This window comes from Neolamprologus multifasciatus, chromosome 13 (genome assembly GCF_963576455.1).
Source record: "Neolamprologus multifasciatus chromosome 13, fNeoMul1.2, whole genome shotgun sequence".
Classification (NCBI taxonomy): domain Eukaryota; kingdom Metazoa; phylum Chordata; class Actinopteri; order Cichliformes; family Cichlidae; genus Neolamprologus; species Neolamprologus multifasciatus.
In genome coordinates this window covers 13919101-13945441 of record NC_140451.1, presented here as the reverse complement: position 1 = coordinate 13945441, position 26341 = coordinate 13919101, and the positions used below count along the sequence as shown (strand labels likewise).

The following is a 26341-nucleotide window of genomic DNA, read 5'->3' as shown; positions in this document are numbered from 1 at the left end:
ACTTACCTACTTACATCTGCGTTTAGCTATTTTTTTTCACATTTTTCGGTTTTGTTTTATTTAATAATTAGTAGCAAATTGTTTTAGTTAATGTGGATTTTAATAAACTAAAACTAAACTGCTTGAGGCAACTGTTGTTGTTGCTATGTAAATATAGAATTGAACTGAAATTCATGTCATTTATTTTAAACTTTATTTTTAACTTTCTCTCTTTACAGATGACACATCCTCTAAAGAAGTCAGCAGGGTAGGTGTTTGCTTTATTTATCATCTTATTTTATATATTACATTGTGTATATTATAACATAATATTGTCCTTCTGTAACGGTAAAAATGGCTTGATGCTATTTAAGAACTGCACACACTGAAACAGTTGTGTTTGTCCTTGTCCTTACTTTATTTAGTCTAGTGCCTTTGTATGACTTTGTCATAGGCATAACATCAATATAAAGAATAAGAAAACATATGGTTGGACCATAAACGCATCATGTGTGTCACAGTTGTTGGGAAAGTTAGAAAGGTTCAATGGCTATTGTTACACATACTGCATGTTCACACCTTTGTCATTCACACCATCAGAAGACCGGGTGTCAGCACCCACAGCGAGGCCATGACGCTGAGGAGAAGGAACTAACACATGCACACACAGGGAAAAAAAGGGGGGAAAAATTAGGTCCACTTGGCCCCTCAGTGCGTCACCCATACGTCTGTGCAAACAGGATGTGGGAGGATAGAAGGCGTCCCATGGGGAAGGGTTTCTAGTACGCCACTCTCCCTGCCGTCCTGTCCTCACACTCACGGCAGGAGCAGAACTAGACCGCTCTCTTGCCCCGTACTAGCCGGGAGGTTTGCCTCTTACATAACCGCAGTTTTAAGCCGAGGCTGACCAGCACAGCTTGCCAGAGCTCTAATCAGAACTGTGGGGATCTGGTGGCCTCCTTGCAAAACTGCAGGGGGATCCCTGAGCTAGAGTCTAAGGGTGGGGCGGGGAGTAATGTTATGATGAATGGCTTTGTCTTTGTGAATGGCATTAATCCCCTTTCACTGAGAAACAGAAAAAAAAAGTCATTTGACCTGGAGTAATCTGCAGTAACATTAGACTGAATGCAGTAGAGAATGAAGGTTGTTGTCAGGTTTTTCTGCCTCGTTGCACTTGCTGAATTTTGATATTCAATCTCAGTGTTTGTGCAAGACTGCACAGATCCAATTTCTTTGTGTCTTGTGTCCAGCAGTACCAGGACACAAATATGCAGGGTGTGGTGTACGAACTCAACAGCTACATAGAGCAGCGCCTGGACACTGGAGGAGACAATAAACTCCTGCTCTATGAGTTGTGCAACATCATCAAAACAGGTAAAAGTAAACATCAACCAAAAGTGGATTTTTGCAAAACCTCTCTCGATGAGCGCGGCTTCAGATACTCTGGGTGTCATTTCAGCACTGTAATAGTGGAGGAGCAGGATAAGCTCAGATGCAGCAGGAAGTTTTGTCCGTTTAAAATCAAATTTGGTGCACATGTACTTTTCTAACACCCACTTTAGCAAACCCCACCCACATGCTGATCCAATAAACAAAAGTAAGGATAAGAATTACTTGCAAATTAGCAAAGCAAACCAAATCATGTTTGTCACTTACAGGCCAATGAACCAGAAAATTGAGTTATGTAAAAGGTTAAAAACAATCACTCTTTTTTATTTTATTGATTCAGTTCATAAAATATTGATGGATTATTTGTTTCTGTTTCATATTATGACTCCATCTTAATGACTAGGAGAATTTCATAAGCAGTGATTCAAAGTTCTACTTATATAATAAATCTGAGTATAAAGGTTCACTTTATCCAAACCTCATTTCTCATTAACTGCTTGATCACTTGCGCACTGACTGCACTACCAGGCTCTCTGACTCCACATTGTATGATAACATGACCTATATATCTGTGTGAAATAGGACTGGAAAGGAGAACTGGGAATGAGATGCACTGGATGGCAGTCAAAGCTTTCGGTCACAGTACCCTTGTAGTTATCTAGGACATTGTTAATAGATTGGTATTAGATTATAACTGGGGGGGGGGGGGGGGGGGGGGGGTTCTCTCTGTTGTCTTTATTTTTCTCGCTGATATGTGCCATTTATTTTTGCATTTTTGCATTTTGCATTTTGACAATGCAACAGAAAGCAGTATTTCATAATTATGAATAATTTCAGGTAGGTAAGGTAGGAGTTTTTTTTAAAGCAAATATTTAAACTTAAAAAGATAAGATAAGATAGCCTTTATTAGTCGTATAGTGGGAAATTCACAGAATTACAGCGGTAGGAATAAATAATACTCCAGTAACAGAATAACAATAGATAGATAGATAGATAGATAGATAGATAGATAGATAGATAGATAGATAGATAGATAGATAGATAGATAGATAGATAGATAGATAGATAGATAGATAGATAGATAGATAGATAGATAGATAGATAGATAGATAGATAGGTTACACATTCGCAGGCATAGGCTGACAGTGAATGTCAGATTTGACCAGATTGTATTTTAGTCACTTGCTCTGCACATATGTGTCTCATTTTTTTTTTTTCCTGCAGCAACTAAAGCTGATGGATTTGCACTTTACTTCTTGGGAGAATGCAACAATGTGAGTGCTGACTTCTTTTTTTTTTTTTTTACTGATGCATCTCTGTCTATATGTTCTTTTTTTCTCCAGTTGTGCTTCACTTCCTGTTCTTGTCTGTTCTTCTCAACAGAGTTTATGTTTATTCACTCCAACGGCGGCCAAGGATGGCCCTCCATCCCTCATCCCCTCTGGCCCCATTGCATTTGGGACAACCATTGCCGCTCATGTTGCCAAGACTCGCAAAACACTGCTAGTAGAGGACGTCATGGGGGTATGTGTGGCTGTCATCCATCAACAGTGTAACATTTCAGTGCATCTAGTGTTTGACTACTTTATGTAGCTATAAACATATAATGAAATAATTCTTTCTTATTGGTCTCATTGGGTTAATGTGCTCAACACTGTCAAACTAAAGATATTAAAAAATAATCATAATAGGAGTAAATATATGAAACAAAAGGTAAATTAGTCAATACTAATTAATGAATTAATATTTTGTTAAGTGATCAAATATATTAAAAATATTGTAGGCATTCTTTAAGTAATTATTATGATTTATTTGGATGTTGCTGTTGTGTGAATGTACTTTTGCATTAATTTTTGTAAATGTTTCTTTTGTGTTGCCTCAGTTTATTTTCCCTCATTTGTCGTCATTTTCTTTTCTCATTTCCTTCAATATTTCTGCTTCATTAGGCAAATGATGGGTATTTATGTATTGGGCCATTTAGTTTGTTATCCAGTTATGCTTTTGCCAGTATTTTCATTTAGTTACACATAATAAATGATCCCTCTTTTGATTTACACTTCACACTTTGAACGGGAACAGATTTCAAAGGAGGCATAAGAAGAAGCTTCAGAATTCAGGGAAATATCAGCACAGGCACACTGTAGTGGAAACTCTTCAAGTTTAAAAGTCAAAACAAATCAGGTTCAGCTTTAAAGAAGCCTTAAGTTTATTATAAGGTGTGTGTCTGTGTGTGTGTGTCTCTGTGAGTGTGTGCCAAAGTGAAATTCTTAAGAAAACAAGCGCATGAGACACATGTGGCATACTTTTCATAGCAACAGATTTAGAAACAGGAGTTTCTTTGTAATCTTCATCAGTTAATACACCCTGTGCAGTTCAGGTGATAATGTTCTTCGCTGGTCTTTGTGTTGCAGGACGAGAGATTCCCCGACGGCACAGGGCAGGACTCAGGGATCCATGTTCACTCTGTCCTGTGCCTCCCCATCGTCACTGCCATCGGGGACCTCATTGCCATCGTGGAGCTTCACCGGCACTGGGGCAAGGAGCCCTTCAACCTCAGCCACCAGGAGGTCAGTCTGACCCAGACAAAACACACCAAGAGTGGGAGGCTGAAGCAAGGCTCACAGAACTACAGTTAGCCTGGTATTACCCTTAATCTGGATCTGTTTGAGATCTCTGTTAGCTTTGTGGGCTTCATTTTTATTGTGGAAAATATATAAAGGGGTATATTTGTCTCCAGATGAAAGTCTTTCTGTGAACAACAGTGCACTGAGCTGGAAAATGGCTTTACATATAGAGAATGTTGAAGCAGGTGTAGGCAGGGTGCATAAGCTTTAAAGAATCAAATTTAAAATGCAGAGCATTTAAAATGCTCTTTTTATTTCTGATCACCGTGTAGATATAATCGATATGTGAACAGCTTGTAAAACTCAGCATAGTTTAAACATGCATCAGTTTGTTTTTATCTAGTGGCTATCAAGTGGCTCAACAGGTAGCTATTTGCTTATTACACATTAATAACGCTCTTTTTTGGCATTTTTTAGTTTTTAATTATTCTATTGTGTTTAGTGGTTTGCCATATTGAATTAATGTACAGTGTAAACTACTGCAAAACACTGAAGGTGCAAGTCAAAACCTCATAATAATGAGCTGAATGCTGACATGCTTTTTAAACCTGCAAAGTCCTGCTGTTATTTTTAGGAGTTGTTGTCCTCTTTTTAATCACATGTGGACAGTGAAGGTCTTTTCCGTAACTTGTCTTACAGCTTTTATTTTTCATTTCATTGCTTAAATGCAAATATACAATAGAGATGCAGCAGGTTTGAGCCTGAGTTCCCAGAGTTGCGCTGAGTTTGTGGGGTAACTAGCTCTTCTGTGATTATGAGACTGCCTGATGTGCAGAACAGATAATTACGTTGAGATTGTGTCGTAATGAGAAAATGTGATAAGTACAGATTAAACCTGCACGGTGTGACTTAATGTGTAAATTGCAATAGTATTTGTACTGCAGTTCTTTGGAGCTAAGCCTTGCTTTCTTTTCCAGGTTGCTACAGCTAATTTAGCATGGGCATCAGTTGCTATTCATCAAGTGCAGGTGAGCAAACCTCTGGAGAAGCAGAACTGAAAACTGAGTGTGTAAGAGATACAGTATACAGTAACTCACTTAAGACTTGTCAGGGGAAAAGGCGAATCCTACCTGCTCCACTTATTACTGTATGTTCTCGAATGATTTTGTTTGTTCTGGTTCTGCACCTGTGTTTTTAATGGTTAAATCCACTGTGTACAAGAACTGAGTTGTCACCGAGCCCAGTCCAATCAACTGAGCCATAGTTTCAACAAATAGCTCCCCAGGGACATCATTATGCCCTAGTCCTGTTTTTATATGAACAGATAGCATAACACCTCAGAGAAGCAGCGTCCCACTGCTGCTCTGGCCACAATGGACCTCTGAGCCTGTGTGAGCAATGCAGCGCTGCACTCCTGGGTTAGCTGCTCTCTATTCTCTTGGAAATTTTTGATGCGTTTGTGTACTCACTCGTGACGTCTTTTTCCTTGTTGCTAGGTGTGCAGAGGCCTCGCCAAACAGACTGAGCTCAACGACTTCCTACTAGACGTGTCAAAGTAAGAGCTGCTCCTGTTACAGTTTCCCTAACACCAAATAACTGATACACAAAGTGAATATTGTTTGGTCTAATAAGTATCTTGTCCTCACAGCATGGCTGTGATAACATAAAACTTGTAGCCCACACGATAAAAGAGATTACTACATTTTAGGCAACCTAGCTTTCATGTCTTGAATGTGAACGTCATCAGAGCTTCCCATTTGTCAAACATCTCAATGCGCCATTTCTTCTTTTCGCACAGAACATACTTTGATAACATTGTGGCAATAGATTCTCTACTTGAACATATTATGGTGAGTGTGATTTCTGCAAGTACGTGTTCATTCACATTGTCCTCAAGGCTACACATCCTGGGAGTGTGTGTTAAATCATGTCTGTTAAAAAGACTAGCAATGCCGCAGTAACACAGATTCACTCCTATTACTTTCTAAAAATAGTAGCGTGCTCATAATGATTATTCTTAACTAATTAAGTGGTTACATTATTTTTACATACATAGTAATACTAAATAAATGTATTGACTTGGCTCAGTCCAAATCAATACGGTACTTTGTACATCTAAAACAGGCAAGTGTAAAATGTGGTTTTCCTGCTTCTTTTACTAAAACCTGCTTCTTTTTTTGTATGTTTTTGGTTGCCTTGTGACTGTGGTCTAAACTCAAGTCATCTGGTTCGAGCACTAAAATAAGAGGGGATGACTTGTAGTTTTTGCTTTTTTATAATTCTCTTCATTTAACTGTTCAGTCCAGAATCACTTAAACCAGCAGTGTTTTATCTGCTTTGATAGATGTAGCTCCCAAGTTCTTGTCAGTCCCCAGTGTTGTTAATAAGATTCTGTCCCTGATGTTTTTTTGTTTTCTACAGATATATGCAAAAAACCTGGTGAATGCAGACAGGTGTGCACTCTTCCAAGTAGATCACAATAACAAAGAACTATACTCTGACCTGTTCGACATTGGGGAAGAGAAAGAAGGCAAACCTGTCTTTAGGAAAACCAAAGAAATTAGGTATGTACACTTTTTTTTTTTTTTTTGCTTTAGTGTGCTCAGTGTGATGATTTTATTATTTTTAGACATGACTCACTCTTTGAGCCTATGTTCAGAGTGCACCGTTTAAAATATTCTACTGGCCTCCTGTGACAAAATCTGCTTAAGTAATAAAAAGTATATGCAGTAGAAAAATAGCAATGGCATAGTAGAGTATTATTTTGCAGCATCTAAACTGCTAAATTGAAAAAAAATAAAGAAGAAACATTAATTACATAAATGAGTTCCTATTCTGTTAAAAGCAGAATTGTTTGAATTTTCATCTTTAAGTTTTGAACTTCATATACCTACATTTATTCATATAGCTTATTTTTTCATTTGTATGTATACATGTATGTATTTGTTTGCATATTTATTTTTTGTCCAATTTATTTTTTTCATTTTTAAATAAAAGTTTTATACCTGTATCTTTTTACAATTCTTAATACTTGGCTTATTTAAATTTTCATTTATTTTAACATTTATTTTAATAAATAAAACAGTAAATAGGAAAAGAAATTAGTAAATAAATACACAGTGAAATCACATAAAAAAATTCAAGCTATTTCAATTATTTTTGGCATGTTCAGTAACACATTGTTTATTACTGCCACAGATTTTTTGTTGTTCTCAAATCTGCAATCGTTTACAATTTGGACTGCAAATGTCCTAAATTAATTTCCGTATTGGTGATTTATTACTGTCTTTAAATGCAGATTATCTATCTCCTTGTCTTTGTGTGTAGGTTTTCTATAGACAAGGGAATAGCTGGCCAAGTGGCTCGGACAGGGGAAGTCTTAAATATCCCAGATGCCTATGCAGACCCACGGTTCAACAGGTAAAACAGGCTCTATAAGCCATTTTTACTTACTTTTACATTAAATAAATATCTTAAATAATGCTACTGAAGAGTTCTGCTTCAGTTACTTTTGCTTATTCAGTTGTATGCATAAGACCAGCGCTAAGATACTACTACTTTTAATGGAGCCTTTCAGTATGCAAAAGCAGTTAAAACACAAACATGCTACAATGTATGAGTCACAAGATAAGCTGACAAAGTCAACATAACTGTATGTCTTTTTGAACAGAGAGGTGGACCTGAAAACTGGCTACACCACGCGGAACATTCTGTGCATGCCCATTGTGAGCAGGGGGACCGTTATAGGTGTGGTGCAGATGGTGAACAAGTTAAGCGGAAGTGCCTTCACTAAAACAGATGAGAACAACTTTAAGATGTTTGCTGTCTTTTGTGCTCTGGCCTTACACTGTGCAAATGTGAGTACACCAAATTAGTCTTACACTTCTTAAAAGACTAACTGGTGTTGTCTAACTGCAAATGCATACCCCACTGACTTGATATCTTCCTGCACACACTTTGCAATCTACATACATTATAAGAACATTGTATATATGGCGTACCTCCAGGCCACGAGTGCTCAATTTTAACCATCTTATTTTGATATAACTCCAACTTTGACGTGACGGTTTCATCGTCAACCAAAAATCACAGTCTAAAATGAATAAAGTGCAGTTTCTATTTAAAGTGTGCAGTGCTGTAAAAATGCATAATCACCGGGTGATTATCCCTTACATGTAACACAAACATTTCATGAATCATGCTAACTCCCAAAGCCTGCATTGTGTGGCCTGTCTGTCAGAGCGTGTCCTCGCTGTGGGGCCTGACTCACTGTCATCGCTTGCGACAAACTTACGCATGAGCAGCGTCACAAACGTGCTTTTAAAATTGATGCGAGATGTTAATATTTTAAGATGCGAGGTCTGCATCCGTCCAGTGACAGGATTTGTGTTTAGTTGTAATTTATGCCTCGTGTCTCTGGGAAGCTAACTTTGGCTTGCTTCTGACTCAAAGTGATTTACGGGTGAAGGTGTGATGCCTGGCGCCTTTACGTGAACATCTAGCTTGAGGACAGGGATGCAAACCAGATGTGGAAATGCTATTTGGAGGCGTACACTACGACTACAACTTTAACTTTCATCGGAGAGACTGATAGAATTTTACATTGATATTATAAACAACATTTCTGTGGTATGTATAGCAGTGTTCAAGTTCTCACTTGGCATTTTAAAGACTTATTCCAGATCTGTGATTTCCTTACAGATGTACCACAGGATCCGACACTCTGAATGCATTTACAGAGTGACGATGGAGAAACTGTCTTATCACAGCATCTGCACATCAGAAGAATGGAAGACCCTCACCCAGCTCAACCTCCCTGCACCTATTTATAAAGAGATCGAAATGTGAGTGCCTCCTCTGGCGGCCTTCTAGGGAACTCATGTTTTGACCTTGAGTGTAGTAGACATGAGTGTACAGCCACATGTCTGTGAAAGGCACAATGACACAGCGCAGACCTGGACTATGTGATACCCTGCAAGAAGAGTGCAAACACAAACACAGTGCAAGAAGGACCGTGTCCTATAGATGTCAACCTGTCAGTTTAAAACTCTCAGATCTCAGAAGTCCCTTAATCTGCATGTTGTCTCCTTTTCCCAGATCTGCTGATCATGTTAATTTAAACCTTTTGCTCCCTCCTCCAGGTTCCACTTTGACATCAGTCCCTTTGAGGAGATCTGGCCTGCCATTTTCATCTACATGGTTCATAACTCCTGTGGAAAGACCAGGTAGCGTCAGCAATATTGTTTACACAAGACTACGACTCAAACAACAAGAAACTAAATGGAATAAAAAGTAAATAAACAAGCATCCACTACCAGTTTCTTTCCCTTTTTTCCCCTTAATACAGCTTTGAGCTGGAGAAGCTGTGCCGGTTCACCATGTCCGTAAAGAAGAACTACCGCCGTGTGCCCTACCACAACTGGAAGCACGCAGTGACGGTGGCACACTGTATGTACGCCATCCTACAGAAAACCTCTGGGATCTTCACAGAGCTAGAGGTTTGCTTCTTGTTGGGTCTGCTAGGAAAATAACTGGAAACAAGATCAACATCTGCTGTCACTGTGTGCTTTCAAGAAAATGTGTTTTTATTTGCCCACCATTTTACAGAAGAAGGGTTTGCTAATAGCCTGTCTTTGCCATGATCTGGACCATCGGGGGTATAGCAATGCCTACCTTCAGAAGTTTGACCATCCACTGGCTGCTCTGTACTCAACCTCCACCATGGAGCAGCACCACTTCTCTCAGACTGTTTCTATCTTGCAGGTAGAGATCCACAATACAGAATTTAGGGTACCTTGAAAATCAACATGTTAACCCTACTTAATCTTATTTCCACAAGTGTTTAATAGGAAATAATGAACCTATTACTCAATGGCTCAGTCACAACACCAGAGTAAAAATATGAAAGCACCTCGCAGTGACTAGGAAAAAAGATCAGTGGTTGCCAAGTTATTGCAATGAATTTGTTTCAAATTCTGCAACCAGTTTCAAAGGTAATTACACAGCTTGAGTGTAACTACCATTACACTCTTATCCTCTGGGCAACTATGTTTGATCACAAGGTGAGTGCACATGTTGCCTGGTGGGAGGCAAACAACTGCGCTCCATTTTGGACTGACTGCAAACAATAATTGCCTCCTAATTTATTAATGTGGACAAATTGCCAACACGCTGCAATAAATCGGAGTCAGTATGCGCCAATAACTTGCCTGTGACACATCTGTGGACTCAACCGGTCCAGATGACAGCTAATAGCCATATTATCCCAAACAGATTGTATGAGATCACCACCGTGATTCCATTCATAAGACAGCAGACTGACTCCGTCTTATTCCCGTTTTATCGACTTCTTGATGGATACGAGTCACTTTGAAGATGGCTACTGACTGCGAGATTTTGTGTCTGTCTTCGAGGCAGGTCAAAGGGAACAAGAGTTCATTGCACATGGTTAGAATAATTTGGGTCGTGCTACGGTTTCCAGGCACCATTTCCCCTAGTGTGACTGTAGCCTAAATAGTTGATCAGCAAAACAGAAAAAGGATCACAATTTAAAAAATACCCATAAAAAATGTTCCATCTGGTTCTGCAACAATGTCATCAGCTTAGAACAAACAAAAAAGATTTTACTATATTAGATAACGAATCCTTATACGAACTGTCAGTTACATATGCATTCAAAGGATCATATGACTTAGTTCTGATTAGCGTCTTACAAGGTGTCTTTTGTAACATGCAGGATCTGCTAATTTGGGCTGTAGCCTTGTGATGAACTTATGTTTGCAAGATGTAGTCTAGCTGAATGCCTCATAAGTGGAGCTTTTGCTTTTTTATTGATCTCTTTGTTTCTCATAGCTGGAAGGGCACAATATTTTCTCCAACCTGACTTCCAGCGAGTACGAGCAGGTGCTGGAGATCATTCGAAAGGCCATCATCGCCACAGACCTTGCCCTCTACTTCAACAACCACCAGCAGCTGTCGGAGATGCTGACCTCATGTGCGCTGGATTTGAACAACCATTCCCACAGGTCAGGCTACGACTCACACTGGGGCACAGGTCAGGTCAGGACCACACCAGGTCTCATCAGTATCACGCTGTGAAATGTTAGACCTGGTGCACATAAACAGCACATTGAGTCCTTCCCCCCCGCATGGATATAACAAGGCTTTGCTCCCCTCCAGGGACCGTGTGATTGGTCTGATGATGACAGCATGTGACCTGTGTTCTGTTACCAAGCAGTGGCAAATCACACGACTCACAGCCAACGACATCTATGCTGAGTTTTGGGCTGAGGTACAGTGGGATACTGTTAGACTTTAAACAGTTTCAGTGTCATGATTATGCCTCCAGTGTAACAGTCTGGCCTCTATTATTGCTCGTAAATGCTGCTTCAACTTACGATTTGTAAGGCACAACATCGTGTTGTCTAGTGGTCAGGAGACTTAACCACAGTGTGCAAAAATAAAAGCCACGTTATCTTGTTATTTTGTTACTCCACAGGGAGATGAGATGAAGAAGATTGGGATCCAGCCGATCCCTATGATGGACAGAGACAAGAAGGACGAGGTTCCCCAAGGCCAAGTAAGAGCAAGACATTTACTCGTGTGTTTTAACTGCTTTAAATATTTAATGAATGTTCGGCCTTCTGATGGGAAATATATTTTAAAAGAACAGCATAGGAACTGTTGAATCAACGCTTTTGTAGTTTTGCTTCTGTACAACACAGCAGTGGATTTTAAATCAAACAATAAATAGTTGATTGAAGTGTAGACTAAGCTTTAATTCAAGGGGCTTTCGAAACCTTTTGCAAAAACTATTTAGCAATTACAACCATTTTTATAAACAGTCTCCATTAAATTCACGGCCTCTGTAAACTAAACAGTTTAATGGCCACAATATCTGTAGCTGAATTTGCATTTTTTGGCTTTTCACTATAATTTGAAATATAAAGTCTAAAGAAATGTCATTGCAAGTGAGGGACGCCATCATTAGACTGAAAAAACTAAACAAGACAAAAAAAATTTGCCAAATCAGAAATCTGGTTCATTCTTAAAAAGAAAAAATAGTTTGGAGGGATCAGCAAATCCAAAAAACCTGAAAGACCACAAACGACAACTAAAGTGCATGATTGCAGAATTATTTCCATGGTTTAGAGAAACAAGTTAATAACATCTAACAAGATTAACACTCTCAAGTCTACAATCAAGAGATTCCCAAGATGAACTTGCACCAGAATGATGGGAACAGAAAATATGAGGAAGGAGAGAAATCTCATGATCCAAAGCAGACCTAATCTTCAGTTAAACACGGTATAGAATATGTCACAGCATGGGCGTGTATGGCTCTGAGTGGAACCAGGTTGCAACTGTTTATTGATGATGTGACTGCTGATAGAAAAAGCAGGATGAATTGTGAAGTGTACAAGGCCATACTTTCTAGCACTTCACTGTGCAAATGACTAATGACCTCAGGATTACTGCAAAAGCAGCCCAAAAGTTTCTCAAGGCAAAGATACTGGATATCCCTCAGTGGGTAAGTCAGTAAGCAATCTCTAACCAATGGACCATGCTTTTCAGTTTCCTGAAGATAAGACTGAATACAGGCCTGGCCAGGCAGAGCATTTCAGTGGAGGAAACACAGCATTTGATGATGTCCATGGGTCCTAGACTTCAGGCAGTCATTGACTGCAAACTGTACTAAAAACAGTCCGTGTATTTAAAATGATGTTAGTTTCTCCAAATAACTTTGAGCCTCTAAAAATGGAGGATTACATATAAAAATGTATTTTATTCCTATATGAGTTTATGAAACAGTTTTGCAACATGTCTGCACTTCAGTCACACTTGATTTAAAATCCTCTGTGGTGGTGTACAAAGGCAAAAATGCAAAAACTGGGTCTTTGTCCAACAAATATTAGCATATGCTACATGTTTTACTATCATTAAGTCTATTTTACATTTGCTTTCTCATTTTTTTTAAAGGTGGGATTCTACAATGGTGTTGCAGTTCCATGTTACACAACACTTGCTGAGCTTTTTCCTCCATCAGGTCCTCTGCTAAAGGCCTGCAAGTAAGTTATTCAAAGCTAGAGTTGACAAAGAAATTGAGTGAATGAATAATTCTTGGGGTTTTTTTGTGAAAAATGTCTAAAACGCCAAAGTCTAAATGTTGCTTTACACATTATTGTCATGCTTATTTCTCCTCTGCTGTGATCGATAAATGAGCTGACAACAGCTTGAAGGGTAACCAGTAATGCATGCGCCGTCCTTAATACAGTACTAATCCAGTAAGATCAGAGGTGATAAGGTGTGTGTGCACAGGCACACGTTTTTAAGCATTCCAGTGAAAAATACAAAAAAATGGCATGTTCTGCTATTAATGTTTGACCCCACTTTTGTTATGAGTTTTTTTAAAAAGTATTTGGATTAAATGAAAAATAAATATAGACTACAGTGTGCTAACTTTGTGCGTCACTGTGTGTGGTGTGACATTGTGCGTCGGGCATGTCTGCGTGCACAATAGATAAGAGTGTAAAGACGGTATTTACAGTTGTTATTTCTGGTTTTTGAACGGGATTGTGTTGCACATTCGTCTGCCCTTCTGCTGCTTTATAAAATGTGTCCTTGATCTGTGGGGAATGCAAACAAAGTGAGCAGTGTAATACTTAAGCCCCAGCTGTACGTCAGCACCGGGCTCCGGGTGGGCAACAGGCCTAGACCCTGTGGAGCCCTGCTGCGTGTTGTGGGATCTGCCAAAGACGTGTAAACTGCATCAGGCTGTCTAATTGAATAGAATAGCAGCAAAGGGAAGGTTTTGCTTTGTTTTGGTTTTCTGCACTCTTGTGTCAATCACAGCACATGGGGGAGAGATCACCTTCATGACAAGAACTGATTGTGTTGCCTGGCCACTGTTGTAGCTACTGTTTTGTTTTGCAAATCAACATCTTCCTTTTTATGTGTGTGTGTTTTGCAGTTTTGCAATTTTTGCATGATTTGAAAATTTTGTGTACTGGTGTGATTCTTAATTCTCTTATTTCAGACTCAAAGCCATGCCTCTGCACTTGTAAATTAAATCTTTTCCACTGTGCATCTGATCGAGGTGGTTTGTATTTGCAGAGAGAACCTGGGCCAGTGGGAGAAAATAGCAAGGGGAGAGGTGGAGGACATCGTGCCCAGCCGGCCTTGTGATTCAGGCCCTGTTAAGGTGGACAACTGACAGACAAAGGAGGGTTGCTTGCTCACCAAAGGAACACAGCCTGAATCCTGCCGTGGACCCAGACCATTGAAGGGGAATGAACCCGCAATCTGTGTTGGCAGGAGACGGATTAGATAAAGGCGACTTGACTTTCAAAACACACACACACAGTTACCTCATCGGGTGACGGAGGTGTCAACACTGACGGTTTCACCGATCCCAGAGAGTGACAGACAGTTGTTGGTGAGGGAATTCAATCCATCGCCCTACATCCACTCAGCTTGGGAATTCACTTGGTAGAACAGACTTGGTTGCTTTATTTTGGCTGTATTATGTTATTTTATTATTTTTCTTCATGTGAGCTGATTCCATTATGGTCTTGTATTTGCAGAGGCCTTATTCTGAACCTTTCACAGGCTAGGATATGTGAAATCTTGTTGTCAGTTCAGGCTTTTTTTTTTTTTTTCTTTTTTTAAAACGGTACTGTTTGCCTTCTGTGTTTGCCGTATGCGCACTACTTCAGCAAGGTATTCCCAGAGACAGAAGGAATGTGTGAAGATGTAGGGGTGCAATGCCATCTCATTGAGAAGGTGGACACTAGATTTTTTTTATTACTTTTTCAGCAAAAATCCTTTGCAGTACTTGAATAAAGACATACAGCCTATTCTGCGAGGAGATGGCAGAAATCCCCTGCAGTGTATGCTACAAGCGTGGATGAACTGTGATGAGTTACATAATGCCGACATTTGTGAATACAGTCACAAGAGAGTCACAATGTTTCCTGAAGTGGACCCCGTAGCCTTTTAGCCCCAAGCATGTAGAAACCTGCTGCACAGTACATCAACATCCTTCAGATTAACAGGATCTGACCCCAGATCAGCAGTCACTGTTTGTAGTACGGAGATCATGAAAAAGAAATGAGCAAGGTTCCCGTTCCAGATGTTTATATTAAGCCAAGACTGCATACTGCTTAATTTCCTCTCTCATTTTTGAAGCACTATCACATCATCAATTACTTTGCACAACAAGTTAACTAAAGAATGACTGTAGGAAGTGGACTACATAGTTTGGGATGTTTTATCGTTTGTTTGTTTTTTTATAAGCAAGTTTCATAGAGGCTGAAGTTAACGGCAAACAGTCATCTGCTTCATATTTTCCCATAATGTCAAACCTGTTAAGCTAAAGTGAAATATGTCCAACTCTGGGATTGCAAGTGAAGAATGTAGTTTGACCGTTTGCCGGTGTGTGACTGAAGTTTCCCTCGAAGGAAATCAATCATCCTCTTTTACACTGATTCTCCAACTTCATGCTGGGGGTTGGGGGGGGGCGCACACACATTTGGACGCTTTCAGATGAGTTTCCGAGATCTTCCAAAAGACAAATTTATTTGTCTGAAACTGTCATTCCAGTGGACAGTGTCCCTCAGAGACTGACACTATTGCTCCAGCAATTCGTTATGCGACTGATACTGCGGCCCCCGGTGTTGTGAATGTACATTTCTATGAATGTTTCGTTGGTTGTAGACGCTCGGTGGTGGCACGTGGGTAAGCCTGCCATCAGTTACCACGATGTGCTCTGTCTTACTTTTCAGAATTGCTTCCAGTAAGCTTCAACCAAGAGCAACAATTAGCATGCACCTAAACCGAACTTTATATTCAAACTTTTTGCATATAGGTGTATACTGTGTACAATCTAGGATTTAGTTTGTACAGACTGAGATGTGTGCTCTGATGGTGCTACTCTGAATGGCAGTCGCGCACTTTCTGACTGTGTGTGTGAGTGTGTGTGTGTGCGCGCATGTGTGTGTGTATGTGAGAGACACAGAGAGAGAGCACGAGCATGAAAGAAAGCTTTGTCTTTTCCCCACTCCAACCCCACCTGACAACATGATAAAGTCACTGCACTGTCCCTTCTACTTTTCAGCACCAGTTATATCCTATTGTCTGCACTATGTTTAGCTTATCATTATTATTATTATTATTATTATTATTATTGCTATTATTACTATTGTTATTTTCTTAATTAGAGTTAAATTTAAATTAACTTATATTTTTTATACAAAGAAAAATAATGTTGGCCTTTTTTTGTTTTGTACAAAGTAAACATTAAGATAAATTAAACAGTCTAGACATGTTACTGTTACCAAGAATAACTGAGGAATGTCTTAACTGTACATGTAAGAGCAGTAGCCCAAATGACTTTTAATAAATACCTGAAAATACACCTTTGTGCCAGTTTATTCATTACCAACATACCTTTCTTTCTTGGGCCGGGTGGGGGGTCTCACTGTTAATGCATCCTGTTTCAATGATCAGTAACAATGCATCACCCCTGAATGGTCAGTAGCATCACCCTTCTTTTTAAGTGTTCTAAAAAAAAAAAAGAAAAGAAAAGAATACTTTTAATACTTTTGAGTTATTAGAAATTTCAGGGAATCTGTGAAATGGCCTCTTGTTTGCAGCTATAAATAAACTAAAAGTAGAGTGTTTATCATTTATAGCATCTATAGCATTTCAGTATCAACACTTTATGGTAACTCTGTAATAATAACTATATTTAATTCATTCTGTAATATCACTTTTGCCCTTTGAGCTGGTCAAACAAATGTAGTGAAAGAATACGAAAGTCAGCAAAATCTGAATGTCATAAATTTTTCTTTTAAGAAGATGAGTTCCTGAGATCTTCTCTTGGAATTCTGGGAGTGTGTATAGTTGTGTTATTGTCCTTGTACGAGAAAGGCTTGCAGCTGCCTGAACTAGTTTTGTAATAAAGCCTCATCCGCTGCCGTTATCATTCATGTTTACAATCAAATTTCCACAAGATGGCTGCCCAAAACTACAGATCCATCACTGTGTTAAACAGTTGGCAGCTGGTGCTATGGAGGGAAAGTTTAAGCACATTTGGATTGATGGAGTAAAAAGATAAAAAGATGACTCACTGTACAATTCTGTCTTACTGTCATATTTTTTTCATATAATTATGTAGTATCTTTTTGGCGCCATTGCCTACTGACCTTAAAAAAACATTTCTTTACAAATTCTCAGTAAACAATATGAACAATATTTAATCTGACTGCATTCATCCCATAGAGATGATCAATTTAAGTTTACATTTTGACTAAGGGAACTTAAATTACTTAAATTAAGTCATTGCTCAGACTAGAGATGGACTGTGGCATTTCATATGTGAATAGTCATTAAATAAACCTCTAATGATAACATTTTACATGTTGAGGTAGTGGACAAAACAAGAATGCAAACGAATGCAAAATGTTGTTGTATGACACAACCATATTAATGTACAATAAAATACATTACATTTTTTTATTCATGTTCAATTTTGCCATCTGTGTATTTTGGTGACTTGAACCCTGAGTCCATGTTTCACTGTTTTTCTCCTCCTCCCTCAGGGCCCTGTGTTTAATGCACACAATAACCCACTTATTACAAAGAACCAGGTGAAGATGAAGAGAAGAGTTTGAATAAAGTTTTTACAAGTAACAACATTTCCCCAGTTCAAAAAGATTTGTATTAATTTTTCGTTCTGTGCAGGAAAATATGTAATATTTATTGAAGAGCACCGGAGTTCTTATCAAATAATGAAACGATTTTTTTTTTATAGATTAAAATGTTTTTAATAGTTTCCTTCTTTGAATATAAGTAAGCTGATCCCATAATTGCGTTAATGTTTAGATATCTATGAACACAAACTTACTTAACGCATAGAGTACTCTACAATCTCACTCCAGCTGTTTTCTTTGTCAGGTACAGGTGAGGACTAGCGCCTGAAAGCTCACGGGTACGATTATTATCGGGACACTGAACGCAGCACAAACATTACGCGCTTCGATCACCTTGGCAACCGAGTGAAGCACAGACTGCTGCGGCCATGAAGAAAGTTTGTTTTCTGTCCTGAGCCTGTCCAAATTACAGTTAACTAACAGGTGAGGTCATTAATGAGAGTTTATTTCATTCTGTTATCCTGCAGCACAATCTTAGTAAATAAATTAATCACGTGAAAGCTTAAATATGAGGCACTAGTAGTTTTGCTATAAGCGTAAACTCTCTTCGAATTATTTGTGCAGTGTCTGGATTTACCATAAAATTTAAGTCGTTTGAGAGAAAATTCCTTTTTAGGGTGCATTTCTATTCACCAGAAAGAATAACGAATGTTTTTAATATTTTAAGAAATTGTACACCTCTTGAGATAATTAGACATTATTACTCGTATGTCTTTAAAACAACTATACAACAATACGTTGGCCTTCACAGCCATGTCCAGCAGTGTGAAGCCAAAGCCTGGGCGCTATGGGAGCGATATCCACAGACTGCTGCTGGCAGCTGAAGCCGGGCAGAAGGCTGATATCCTGGCCTACTCCTCCGGTCATCTGGGGCCTCGCAGCCTGAACCAGAGTCAGCCTCAAGAGGAGACAAAGTCGGTTTTTTGGAGGATGTCTCAGAGCCAAGAAGAAAGTCGAAACCCACTATCTCTCCAGCAGATACAGACAAAGGCAAAAAAGAATGAAATGAAAGAGTTCCCCCCTGAGCTCACTTCTGGCACAGCTTTAGTAGAGCCTAGAGTCTTGGGGTACACACAAGATCATACATCACATCCTGAAAGAAGAGAACATATAAGTCTATCTCAGATAGTTTACCGTCCCTCAAGGACTTTGCCTGTCCAGCAGAAAGCTTGTTCTCAGAAAAAATCTAAATCTCCATCTGATCTGGGGGTAAATCATCACTTCACATTGAGCTGTTCTGACCAGGACGGCCTGAACAACCAAGACCAGCAAGAGAAGAAAAAATGCTTTGGCTGGCAAGTCATGGCCAAACCGGACCTCTGGGCTGTAAAAAATGTTGCTGAAATGCATGCGAGGAAACTGCAAGAGGTGAGGATTGTGACACAAACCATGACATCAATAAACTGTCTGTAATTGCTTTTTTCTGTCTTTTTTTGCATTTTGCATGATATAGTAAACCTAAAGAGCTTTCTGAACACAGGGTAAAGACATGCACAGACTTCAACATGCATACACTCTAAACACACTTTTAACCTGCTAATATTGCTGTGTGTGGTCTTGTGCGCAGGGTTGATTAAGTTGTCTGCGCAGAGCTGGCCCAGCAAAGACCGCCTTGCGGTGTTCAGGTGACGTCTTTGATGATGTATGTGAAGACTCGCCAGCGTTTGGGACGCATCCTGAGGGAAATTAAGGTTTTTCCATTTCCTCTGTACCCACCAGCTCATTTTAGCATGTACCGACAGATGTATTAGAGCCAAGAGAGAGTGAGTCCCTGGAGTAGCAAGTACAAGTAGAGCAGCCACCGGAACCTGGTCGCGATGCATCAGAGAGGAGGTCATCAGAGGGCGATGGTTCCATTACTGCTCATTCATAACGAATGCCTCAAGTTTCTTTTGCACATGATAGTTTTGCTTAGAACCGTCAGTAAAAAGACTTCCCATGCTGCAGTTTGCAAAGTGCGCAATTTCACTTTTCATGCAGCTGAAATCCTTTTTTTGTTATTATTAAACATGGTAGTAAACTGCAGTGCATACAATTTGTAAAATCTTTTTCTGAAGGATTTTCTACAAGGACATCTTTTTAAATCAACATAATTCTCAGTCTGTAATAAAGCTTTCTTTCTCTTCCAGACAGAATATGATTTATACGTCAACCACCTGATGAGTTTGCAGTCCTCACCACGCAGCCTGGTAAGGAACACTGCCCAAAGACACACATACTGAAGATATAACCTGGGAAATGACTGCGATATTCAGACATTTTTGTGTCAAAGACATTCATTCATAGTGTTCCTATACAATACATTCTCACGCTCATTTTGCCTTTAAAGAATGGAAATTGTTTTACATAAAACAGGAAAACAACAGTGCTGATATTCGTAGATTTCCGCTCAGTTCAAAGAGTCAAAGATGCCGCTTGTCACAGAGTTGATTTTGTGGGTATTTTCAGTCCCTTGTCTACAGTTAATGTTCCTTTAAAAAAAAAAAAAAGAAAGCCTACATGTATTTCTAAACAAGGTTTAAACAGTAAATTCTTGTGGTCTCAGTGATAAGTGTGTTATAGATATTTAAACTTCCCACAGAGAAGGATAAAACCTTTAGTTCTTCAGCAGTAGGCCAAGCTACTAGCAGCATTAATCTCAAGCATCTTTTGCTTTTTTTGGAAAATAATTTAGGTCCTAATGTTTTGTTCTTGCTTCAGTCACCGAATACTTCACTCAAAGTAAGCGAAACCGAGTTGGACGATGCTGAAAAGGAAATTTGCAGGCTGGAGAATGAGGCTAGAAGAGCTCTAGAGGAGAAGAAACGGTACCACAAAACAAAGTATCAACAGCAGGCTTGTACTTATGTACATTCTCTTTAGTTGAAGTGTGTTTGTCCTTTCAAACCTCAGGGTCCAAAATGAGTTACAGAACTTTTCAGCTGCCATGCACCCGAAGGACAGTTACAAGAAAAGTAAGTCTTAAGACTACCTTAATATATTTTTTGTACCCTATTGTTAGTTAACAGTTAATTTGGTATACAGCATGCTAAGTTTTAGAGATATCTGCGGTCTTTAAGAGTGAACAAATAATCACTTTTTGGTGCCAACAGTCATAACAAACAACGTTCTAGTGTCAGTGGTCACTTTCTAATCCCAGCAGGGATGTCTTCATATGCAGTTATGATCACTATCATTATGAATGTCATAGTAATTCAGACCTTTTAATGAATGAAGCTTTTAGACCATAATTTTAATTAGGTTGAGGTCAGCGTTTTGGGAATGCCGTTCCAGAATGTTTTAATGTTAACCTGCTTTATCCACTCTAAAACCAGTTTTTATGTGTCTTTGAGATCATTGTCCTGTTGGAACACCCAGTTGTCTCCAAGTTTCAGTCATCTAGCTGTTGATTTGAGGTGAAGTTGAAGAATTTGGATTCCTTCCACTTTGTTTAATGTATCAGTACCCTGGCAGTAAATCAGCCCCAGAGCAAGATCCTACCACCACCATGCTTGGCAGCTGATACGTGTTTTTAGCTTTGAAAGCCTCCTTTACTCCTCCGAATATACCTCTTGTCCCATGGCCAAATAGCTCAATCTTTGCCTTTTCTGACCATAAAACTTTTCTCCAGAAGATTTTCGGACTTGTTCATGTGGACCACTGCACATTTTAGTCAAGCCTGAAGAACGTCATTTTGGTGCAAAGGCTTCTTTCTTGTTGAGCACCCTCTTAGTCCATAGTAATGACAGTATTCCAGCATTTTCCAGCGTATGACAAGCTTTAGTCTTGGCAGTTTTTTGGTTGTCTCTAAACATCCTAATTTCTTCCCATCTGAGGGTGACAGTTTGGCTCTTCTTCCACATGGTGCCACATCTGCATTACTTGTGTTTTTTCTCATTGTTCTCAGTGTTGGTCAATCCATTGACTATGGTCAAAGGATTTTTTTATGCTGGCAAAGAGAAATTACCAGTTGTAGTCAATCATCACTAGCAAGAAGTTAATGGACCTTGTCAAGTTAAAAGACATTGTAGAACTTTTAGCACCACATATTAAAAGATTTAAGTGAATGTTTGTATATTTTTGAGTCTGTATGTGTGCTTTTGACCCTGTGCAGATTAGAGAAAATCCAAACTTCTGCACCAAATTCTTGTTTTTTTAAGTCATTAAAAATGTATGCTTTACAATCACGCCACCCTGGTGGAATTGTAAAGCATCTCCCATCTGTAAACAACAATTCAAAGAAATTAAGCCCAAAATTACCATGGCATTCATGCCCATGATGAGTACGCATCAATTTTTATCACTTCTCTATGCATTGCATTCATGTTTACCTCATCTGTGTTTGAACAGATACATGTCGGTCAGGGCTGCAGGATACTATGAGTGTCTCTGGTTATTCTGACAGCATCCAGTTCAAGAGGCTTCAAGTAATGAATGTTTGGAAGGAGATCAAACAGCTGGAGGAAGAGCTAGAAGAGAAGTTGGTGTCGACTGTTACAACCACAGCTACTAAAGGACATATCAGAGACCAACAGGTGCTACATTTGGCCTCATTTCACACTGGCTTATAAAGGCACAGCTCAACTTGTAAATCACACTGAGCAAAGTTAAGAGTTAAGCAAGAAATGTGCTTTTTGCCTGTTTGTTTCTAGACTGAAATATTGAAGCTGATAGCCTCAAATGAGCATCTAAGGGTCATTAGCAAGGTATGAGAGGGTGGTCTTTTTTGGCATGTTTTTTGTATGTTTGTTTATTTTTTAATTGCAGGTATTAAATATTTCAAATGTATGTTTACTATGTGAGAGTCAGATGTGTTGTCTTTTAAGGATCTTGAAAACAACATCAGCACAGTGCTGAACAAGGAGAAAGCAAGCAAGGCCATAAGACGGTATGTGGAAATGTGTATATGTTGCACTTGATTAGTTTGTGACCATTTTTACTTACTTCTTCTTGCTATGCTGTGTTTTACCACAGGATTTTGTGGGATGAAATACACCAAGATCTACAAGCAGAGTGAATGGCTTCATCAGCAGGAAAACTACAGAATACAATGCGACATTTCAAAACTTAGGCAGTGTGTGCTCAATAAAAGAGTTTGAGAACCAGCAAGCAACTAAGAATTATCTGATTACTTTATCCATTTTGTAGGCTTTTGGTTTAGAGCATGCAGTAAAAGAAAAAGTATGCCTGCCAGTCGCCATAAGACGGTGTTATGTTTACTGATGCTTTAGTCTAGCAGTAGTTTTTAAAGCTTAAGTCTTAAATAAGATACAATAACATAACACGTATACTGTATATATAATGCTACGTGAGTGTATAAGAGTTAGTCATGCGTTGCATAAATAAACTAGCAGTGTAGCATCCATCTAAAATATAAACATAAAGTACTGGAATAACTGGGAGCAACCTACTCTTCAAATACTAGAGGGCAGCAGAGACTTTTGAGAAAATTGTGTCAGCAGGAAATTCAGACTCCTGCACTAAAGCAAAATTCCCATATTGGTTTTACTGTGTAACTTAAAAGATTTGCTTAGTATTCTTCACATAGTGATGTTCCAGCTGAGCCGCGGAACTTTTTTACTCTTGAAATCATAACATATCGTAAAACGTTCATGCTGTTATGCTTCCGCTCTCTTATGTCATATTAACAGTAGTTTGCCTCTGTTCTTACTCAGGGCTGAAGTGTCTGTGTGTAACCTTTATCAAAAACAGTGAAGATAGTGTAGGGGTTTGTAATGTCTTGAGAAATGTCAGCATGGATAGGATTTCTATTTAATGCTGTATTTCCTTTAACGGGGTATTAAATATGTTGCGTTAACAGGAATCATAAAAAGATTTTCCTATAGGTTCAAGTTCCAGGTGGCTTAACAAAAAAAGAAAAAGAAATCCAATTATAACTGTGTGCAGAAAGCCCTGATGACAGTACTCATTTGATAAATAATCACAGAGAATTAGTGTAATCATTGAAGCTTTTCTTTGGATTGATAGAGGGTGACCTTTGCCCCTGACATGAGGGAATGCTTTGCTGTCTGCCGGAATCTAATCAGAGGTCAAAGTCTTCGCTCTGGCTGACAGAGTCAGTCGGGGCAAAGTGTGTTTTTGTCCCTCACAGTCTAAACTCTTCCCATCCTGTTACTGACGGCTCACTTCTGCTTGGATTGTTGCCACTTCGACACCATGCTGCTTCGGACTGTTTTCCTGCTCCTCCTCTGCCTGTCCACAGGGACGTGTGCCACTTTAGGCTACTACCAGACTGACGCAAAGGAGGACGGAGGCCCTGCTGCTGATTCAGTTGTTGCTGCCGAAGATGCTGTCACTGCTGTTGAAGTAGGTGATTCATCTTCAGCTGAGGCAAACGCAGGTAACAGCATTTTTGGTGACAAACTGCTGTATGAAATAGGTGTGAAGGGTAGCCAATCAGGCGACAAACATGAAGAAGATGTCCAGGTGGTGGCAGAAGGTGCTACAGTTAAAGAATCAGTGCCAGGAAGTGATGGGCCTCCTGGAGACAGCCCTGCTATGAAAGCTTTTACTAAAGAAGCTAAGAGCCTGGAACAACCTTCTTCTGGGGAAGAGGCGAATGAGATCAAACCAGTTCAGACAAACAAGTCCCAGAAAACACCACAGGAACAAGAAGACAGCAGCTGGGGCCTCAACTCTATTAGAAATAGTTTCCAGACTGCGCACGGATACTTCGACTCCCTGGTGGAACTGGTCGGTGGACACAATGGTGTTTGTGAGTACCGCTGCAGAAGATATGGTAAAAATCCATCTTAAAATTCTCTGTTCAAGTTCACCGGTCTTTAAGGGATTTTGAGACGAGTTTTTACACATTGTTGTTTTTAGCTTCCCCCCAAAAAATGTTTCTGACCCTCAGCAGATTTTCAAATGATTACTGTGTTTTCCACTTCCAATATGCTTCCTTAACTAGATCTTTTTTGCTTAGTTCAACTTTTAGATCCGATTCCACTGCTATCAGAGCCAAAGTACTTCTTTATTGATCCAAGGGCCTCAGGCTTCTTATACCGAAACCTGAATGCATCTGTTTATCAGTGGGAGTTTAGCTTTCCCTCGTCTCAATCATCCATATACATGTTCTCAAACAGAAGGTATATCTTATCTGTCAAATGATACACACCTGAGGATGAATAGGAGCGCCTCATGAAATTTGTTTGCTAACGCAGTCAAGTTCAAGACCTAAATGAAGCTTCCATGTTTTCTCAGGAGAACTTCCTCAACCTCGTCCTGGCTTCCAGCTCTCAGAGCCCAACGGCTGCAGCACCTCTCTGGTGGGATTCCAGGTGAATGCTGCTGTAGGTTGCCTATTCATAGCACCAACAGCTTTCAAAGCAATATCATTAACAACCTTAATGGCTGTAAAAGCCACATGTTCGGTTTGAGCAGACTGTGCTGACATCTGACTATCTCTGACAGCTTGACCTGGGGATCCCTGCTATGACAAAGTGCTGCAACCAGCTTGACATGTGCTACGAAAACTGCGGTACGAGCAAGTACGACTGTGACTCCAGGTTTCGCTTGTGCCTGCATGACATCTGCTCTGACCTTAAGAAGAGTCTGGGGTTTGTTTCGAAAGTGCAAGGTGAGATATTTAACTTCCCCCTCTTCCTGCCTGTGCATAGCCACAAGTTGTCAAAGTAGAAAAAATAAATAAATCAGCGTCCCTCCTCTCTCATATTTTTTTCTCCTAGCCTGTGAATCGATGGCAGACGCTCTCTACAACACAGTTTGGACTCTTGGTTGCAGACCTTACATGAACAGCCAGAGGGCAGCGTGTGTCTGCGAGGGAGAGGAGAGGGATGAACTGTGACACAGAACACTATGGACATCATCTGTGTGCTTTTGAAGACAACTAAAAGAGACATATTTTCACACGCATAGCGTGCATTTATAGGCTTCTTTTTTTTCCCTTTCATAGACGAGATGCCTCACAAGAGCCCTCTCAAGATTCAGAGGCCAGAGATAAAGACATAAAAGAGGAATTTAAGAGAACAATTTCTTTGGATTTATTCACAATTGTTCGTGCATATTCACTCGAATGCTCCTCATTTTAGGCCAATTGACTCTATGACTCCATTACCATAAATTACTTGATGACTCCAAACAAAGTGTGTGACGGGAAGATAGAAAGGATACTGTCACTGGATTAATTTCCTCTAGACAGAAAGACACCAGATAATTACTGTGGTGCTCAAGGCTCCTTGTGTGCTGCTATCTTAAATTTGTCAAGCTGCTCAAACCTTAAGTCAGTGTCATGTAAATCTATGTTAATGCTTGATGTAAGTTATTTGCCAGTTATTTGTTATTTTTATGAATACATTAAAGACTAATTGCAGCTAAACTGACACGATTAACTCCAGATTAATTGTCGGAGTGATGAAGCTTATGCATAATTTCCAGACGCAGGGTTCTGATATTTCTTTCCCAGCACACTGTAATGTGTGGCATGCTCCTCATCGATTACACCAAGCAAATGAGTCAGAACGCATCTTATAGATGTTTTAGATGGGGTGGAGGGTTTTTAAGTTGGAGATGGGGTGAGAAATAAACCACTTCCATAAATCCACTAAGTCTCTAAGCTGTAATCAAGCCTGGGAAATGCCTGAAAGTGTGACCCAGAAAATTATCTCTCGTGTTGTAGCTGTTATGAGTGATGTGTGGCGCCTTTCTCGCTTTTTAATCGAAATGTCATTCACTTTA

At 39.5% G+C, this 26341-nt stretch overlaps 2 protein-coding genes and 1 pseudogene across 10 annotated transcripts in view; all 3 read left to right on the top strand.

Annotated features, from left to right (window-relative positions):
- The window catches only part of pde10a (phosphodiesterase 10A), a 66160-nt gene extending 51566 nt beyond the window's left edge, over positions 1–14594 (top strand). For 3 of the 7 annotated variants that reach the window (XM_085181966.1, XM_085181965.1, XM_085181968.1), the window contains 20 exons: positions 219–247; positions 1230–1353; positions 2593–2642; positions 2752–2892; positions 3780–3935; positions 4910–4960; positions 5429–5487; positions 5731–5782; positions 6354–6496; positions 7260–7352; positions 7603–7789; positions 8634–8776; positions 9074–9157; positions 9280–9430; positions 9540–9695; positions 10785–10957; positions 11112–11223; positions 11431–11511; positions 12912–13000; positions 14046–14594. In XM_085181966.1, coding sequence (XP_085038092.1) covers positions 219–247; positions 1230–1353; positions 2593–2642; positions 2752–2892; positions 3780–3935; positions 4910–4960; positions 5429–5487; positions 5731–5782; positions 6354–6496; positions 7260–7352; positions 7603–7789; positions 8634–8776; positions 9074–9157; positions 9280–9430; positions 9540–9695; positions 10785–10957; positions 11112–11223; positions 11431–11511; positions 12912–13000; positions 14046–14145 — 2174 coding nt within the window. In that variant the 3' untranslated portion in view covers positions 14146–14594. Of the gene's footprint in view, positions 1–218; positions 248–1229; positions 1354–2592; positions 2643–2751; positions 2893–3779; positions 3936–4909; positions 4961–5428; positions 5488–5730; positions 5783–6353; positions 6497–7259; positions 7353–7602; positions 7790–8633; positions 8777–9073; positions 9158–9279; positions 9431–9539; positions 9696–10784; positions 10987–11111; positions 11224–11430; positions 11512–12911; positions 13001–14045 lie in introns of those variants that run through there. The other 4 variants (XM_085181967.1, XM_085181971.1, XM_085181969.1 and 1 more) reach the window with 2 other exon arrangements.
- A 3187-nt stretch (positions 14595–17781) lies between these two features.
- LOC146505206 (uncharacterized) lies at positions 17782–22736 on the top strand (annotated as a pseudogene). Its single transcript, XR_014877757.1, has 11 exons — positions 17782–18067; positions 18396–19053; positions 19098–19135; positions 19212–19335; positions 19774–19833; positions 20345–20451; positions 20537–20598; positions 21974–22158; positions 22276–22329; positions 22450–22511; positions 22598–22736. The product of XR_014877757.1 is annotated as an uncharacterized LOC146505206 (transcript).
- A 1064-nt stretch (positions 22737–23800) lies between these two features.
- Positions 23801–26252, top strand: pla2g12b (phospholipase A2, group XIIB). 2 transcript variants are annotated; one of them, XM_085181982.1, is made up of 4 exons: positions 23801–24383; positions 24848–24924; positions 25058–25223; positions 25333–26252. In XM_085181982.1, exons 1-4 carry the CDS (start codon positions 23801–23803, stop codon positions 25449–25451), a joined length of 945 nt encoding a protein of 314 aa, XP_085038108.1. In that variant the 3' UTR covers positions 25452–26252. The 2 variants fall into 2 exon arrangements, with proteins under 2 accessions (XP_085038108.1, XP_085038107.1); XM_085181981.1 differs by having other exon boundaries at positions 24848–24936.
- The last annotated feature ends 89 nt before the right edge of the window (positions 26253–26341 follow it).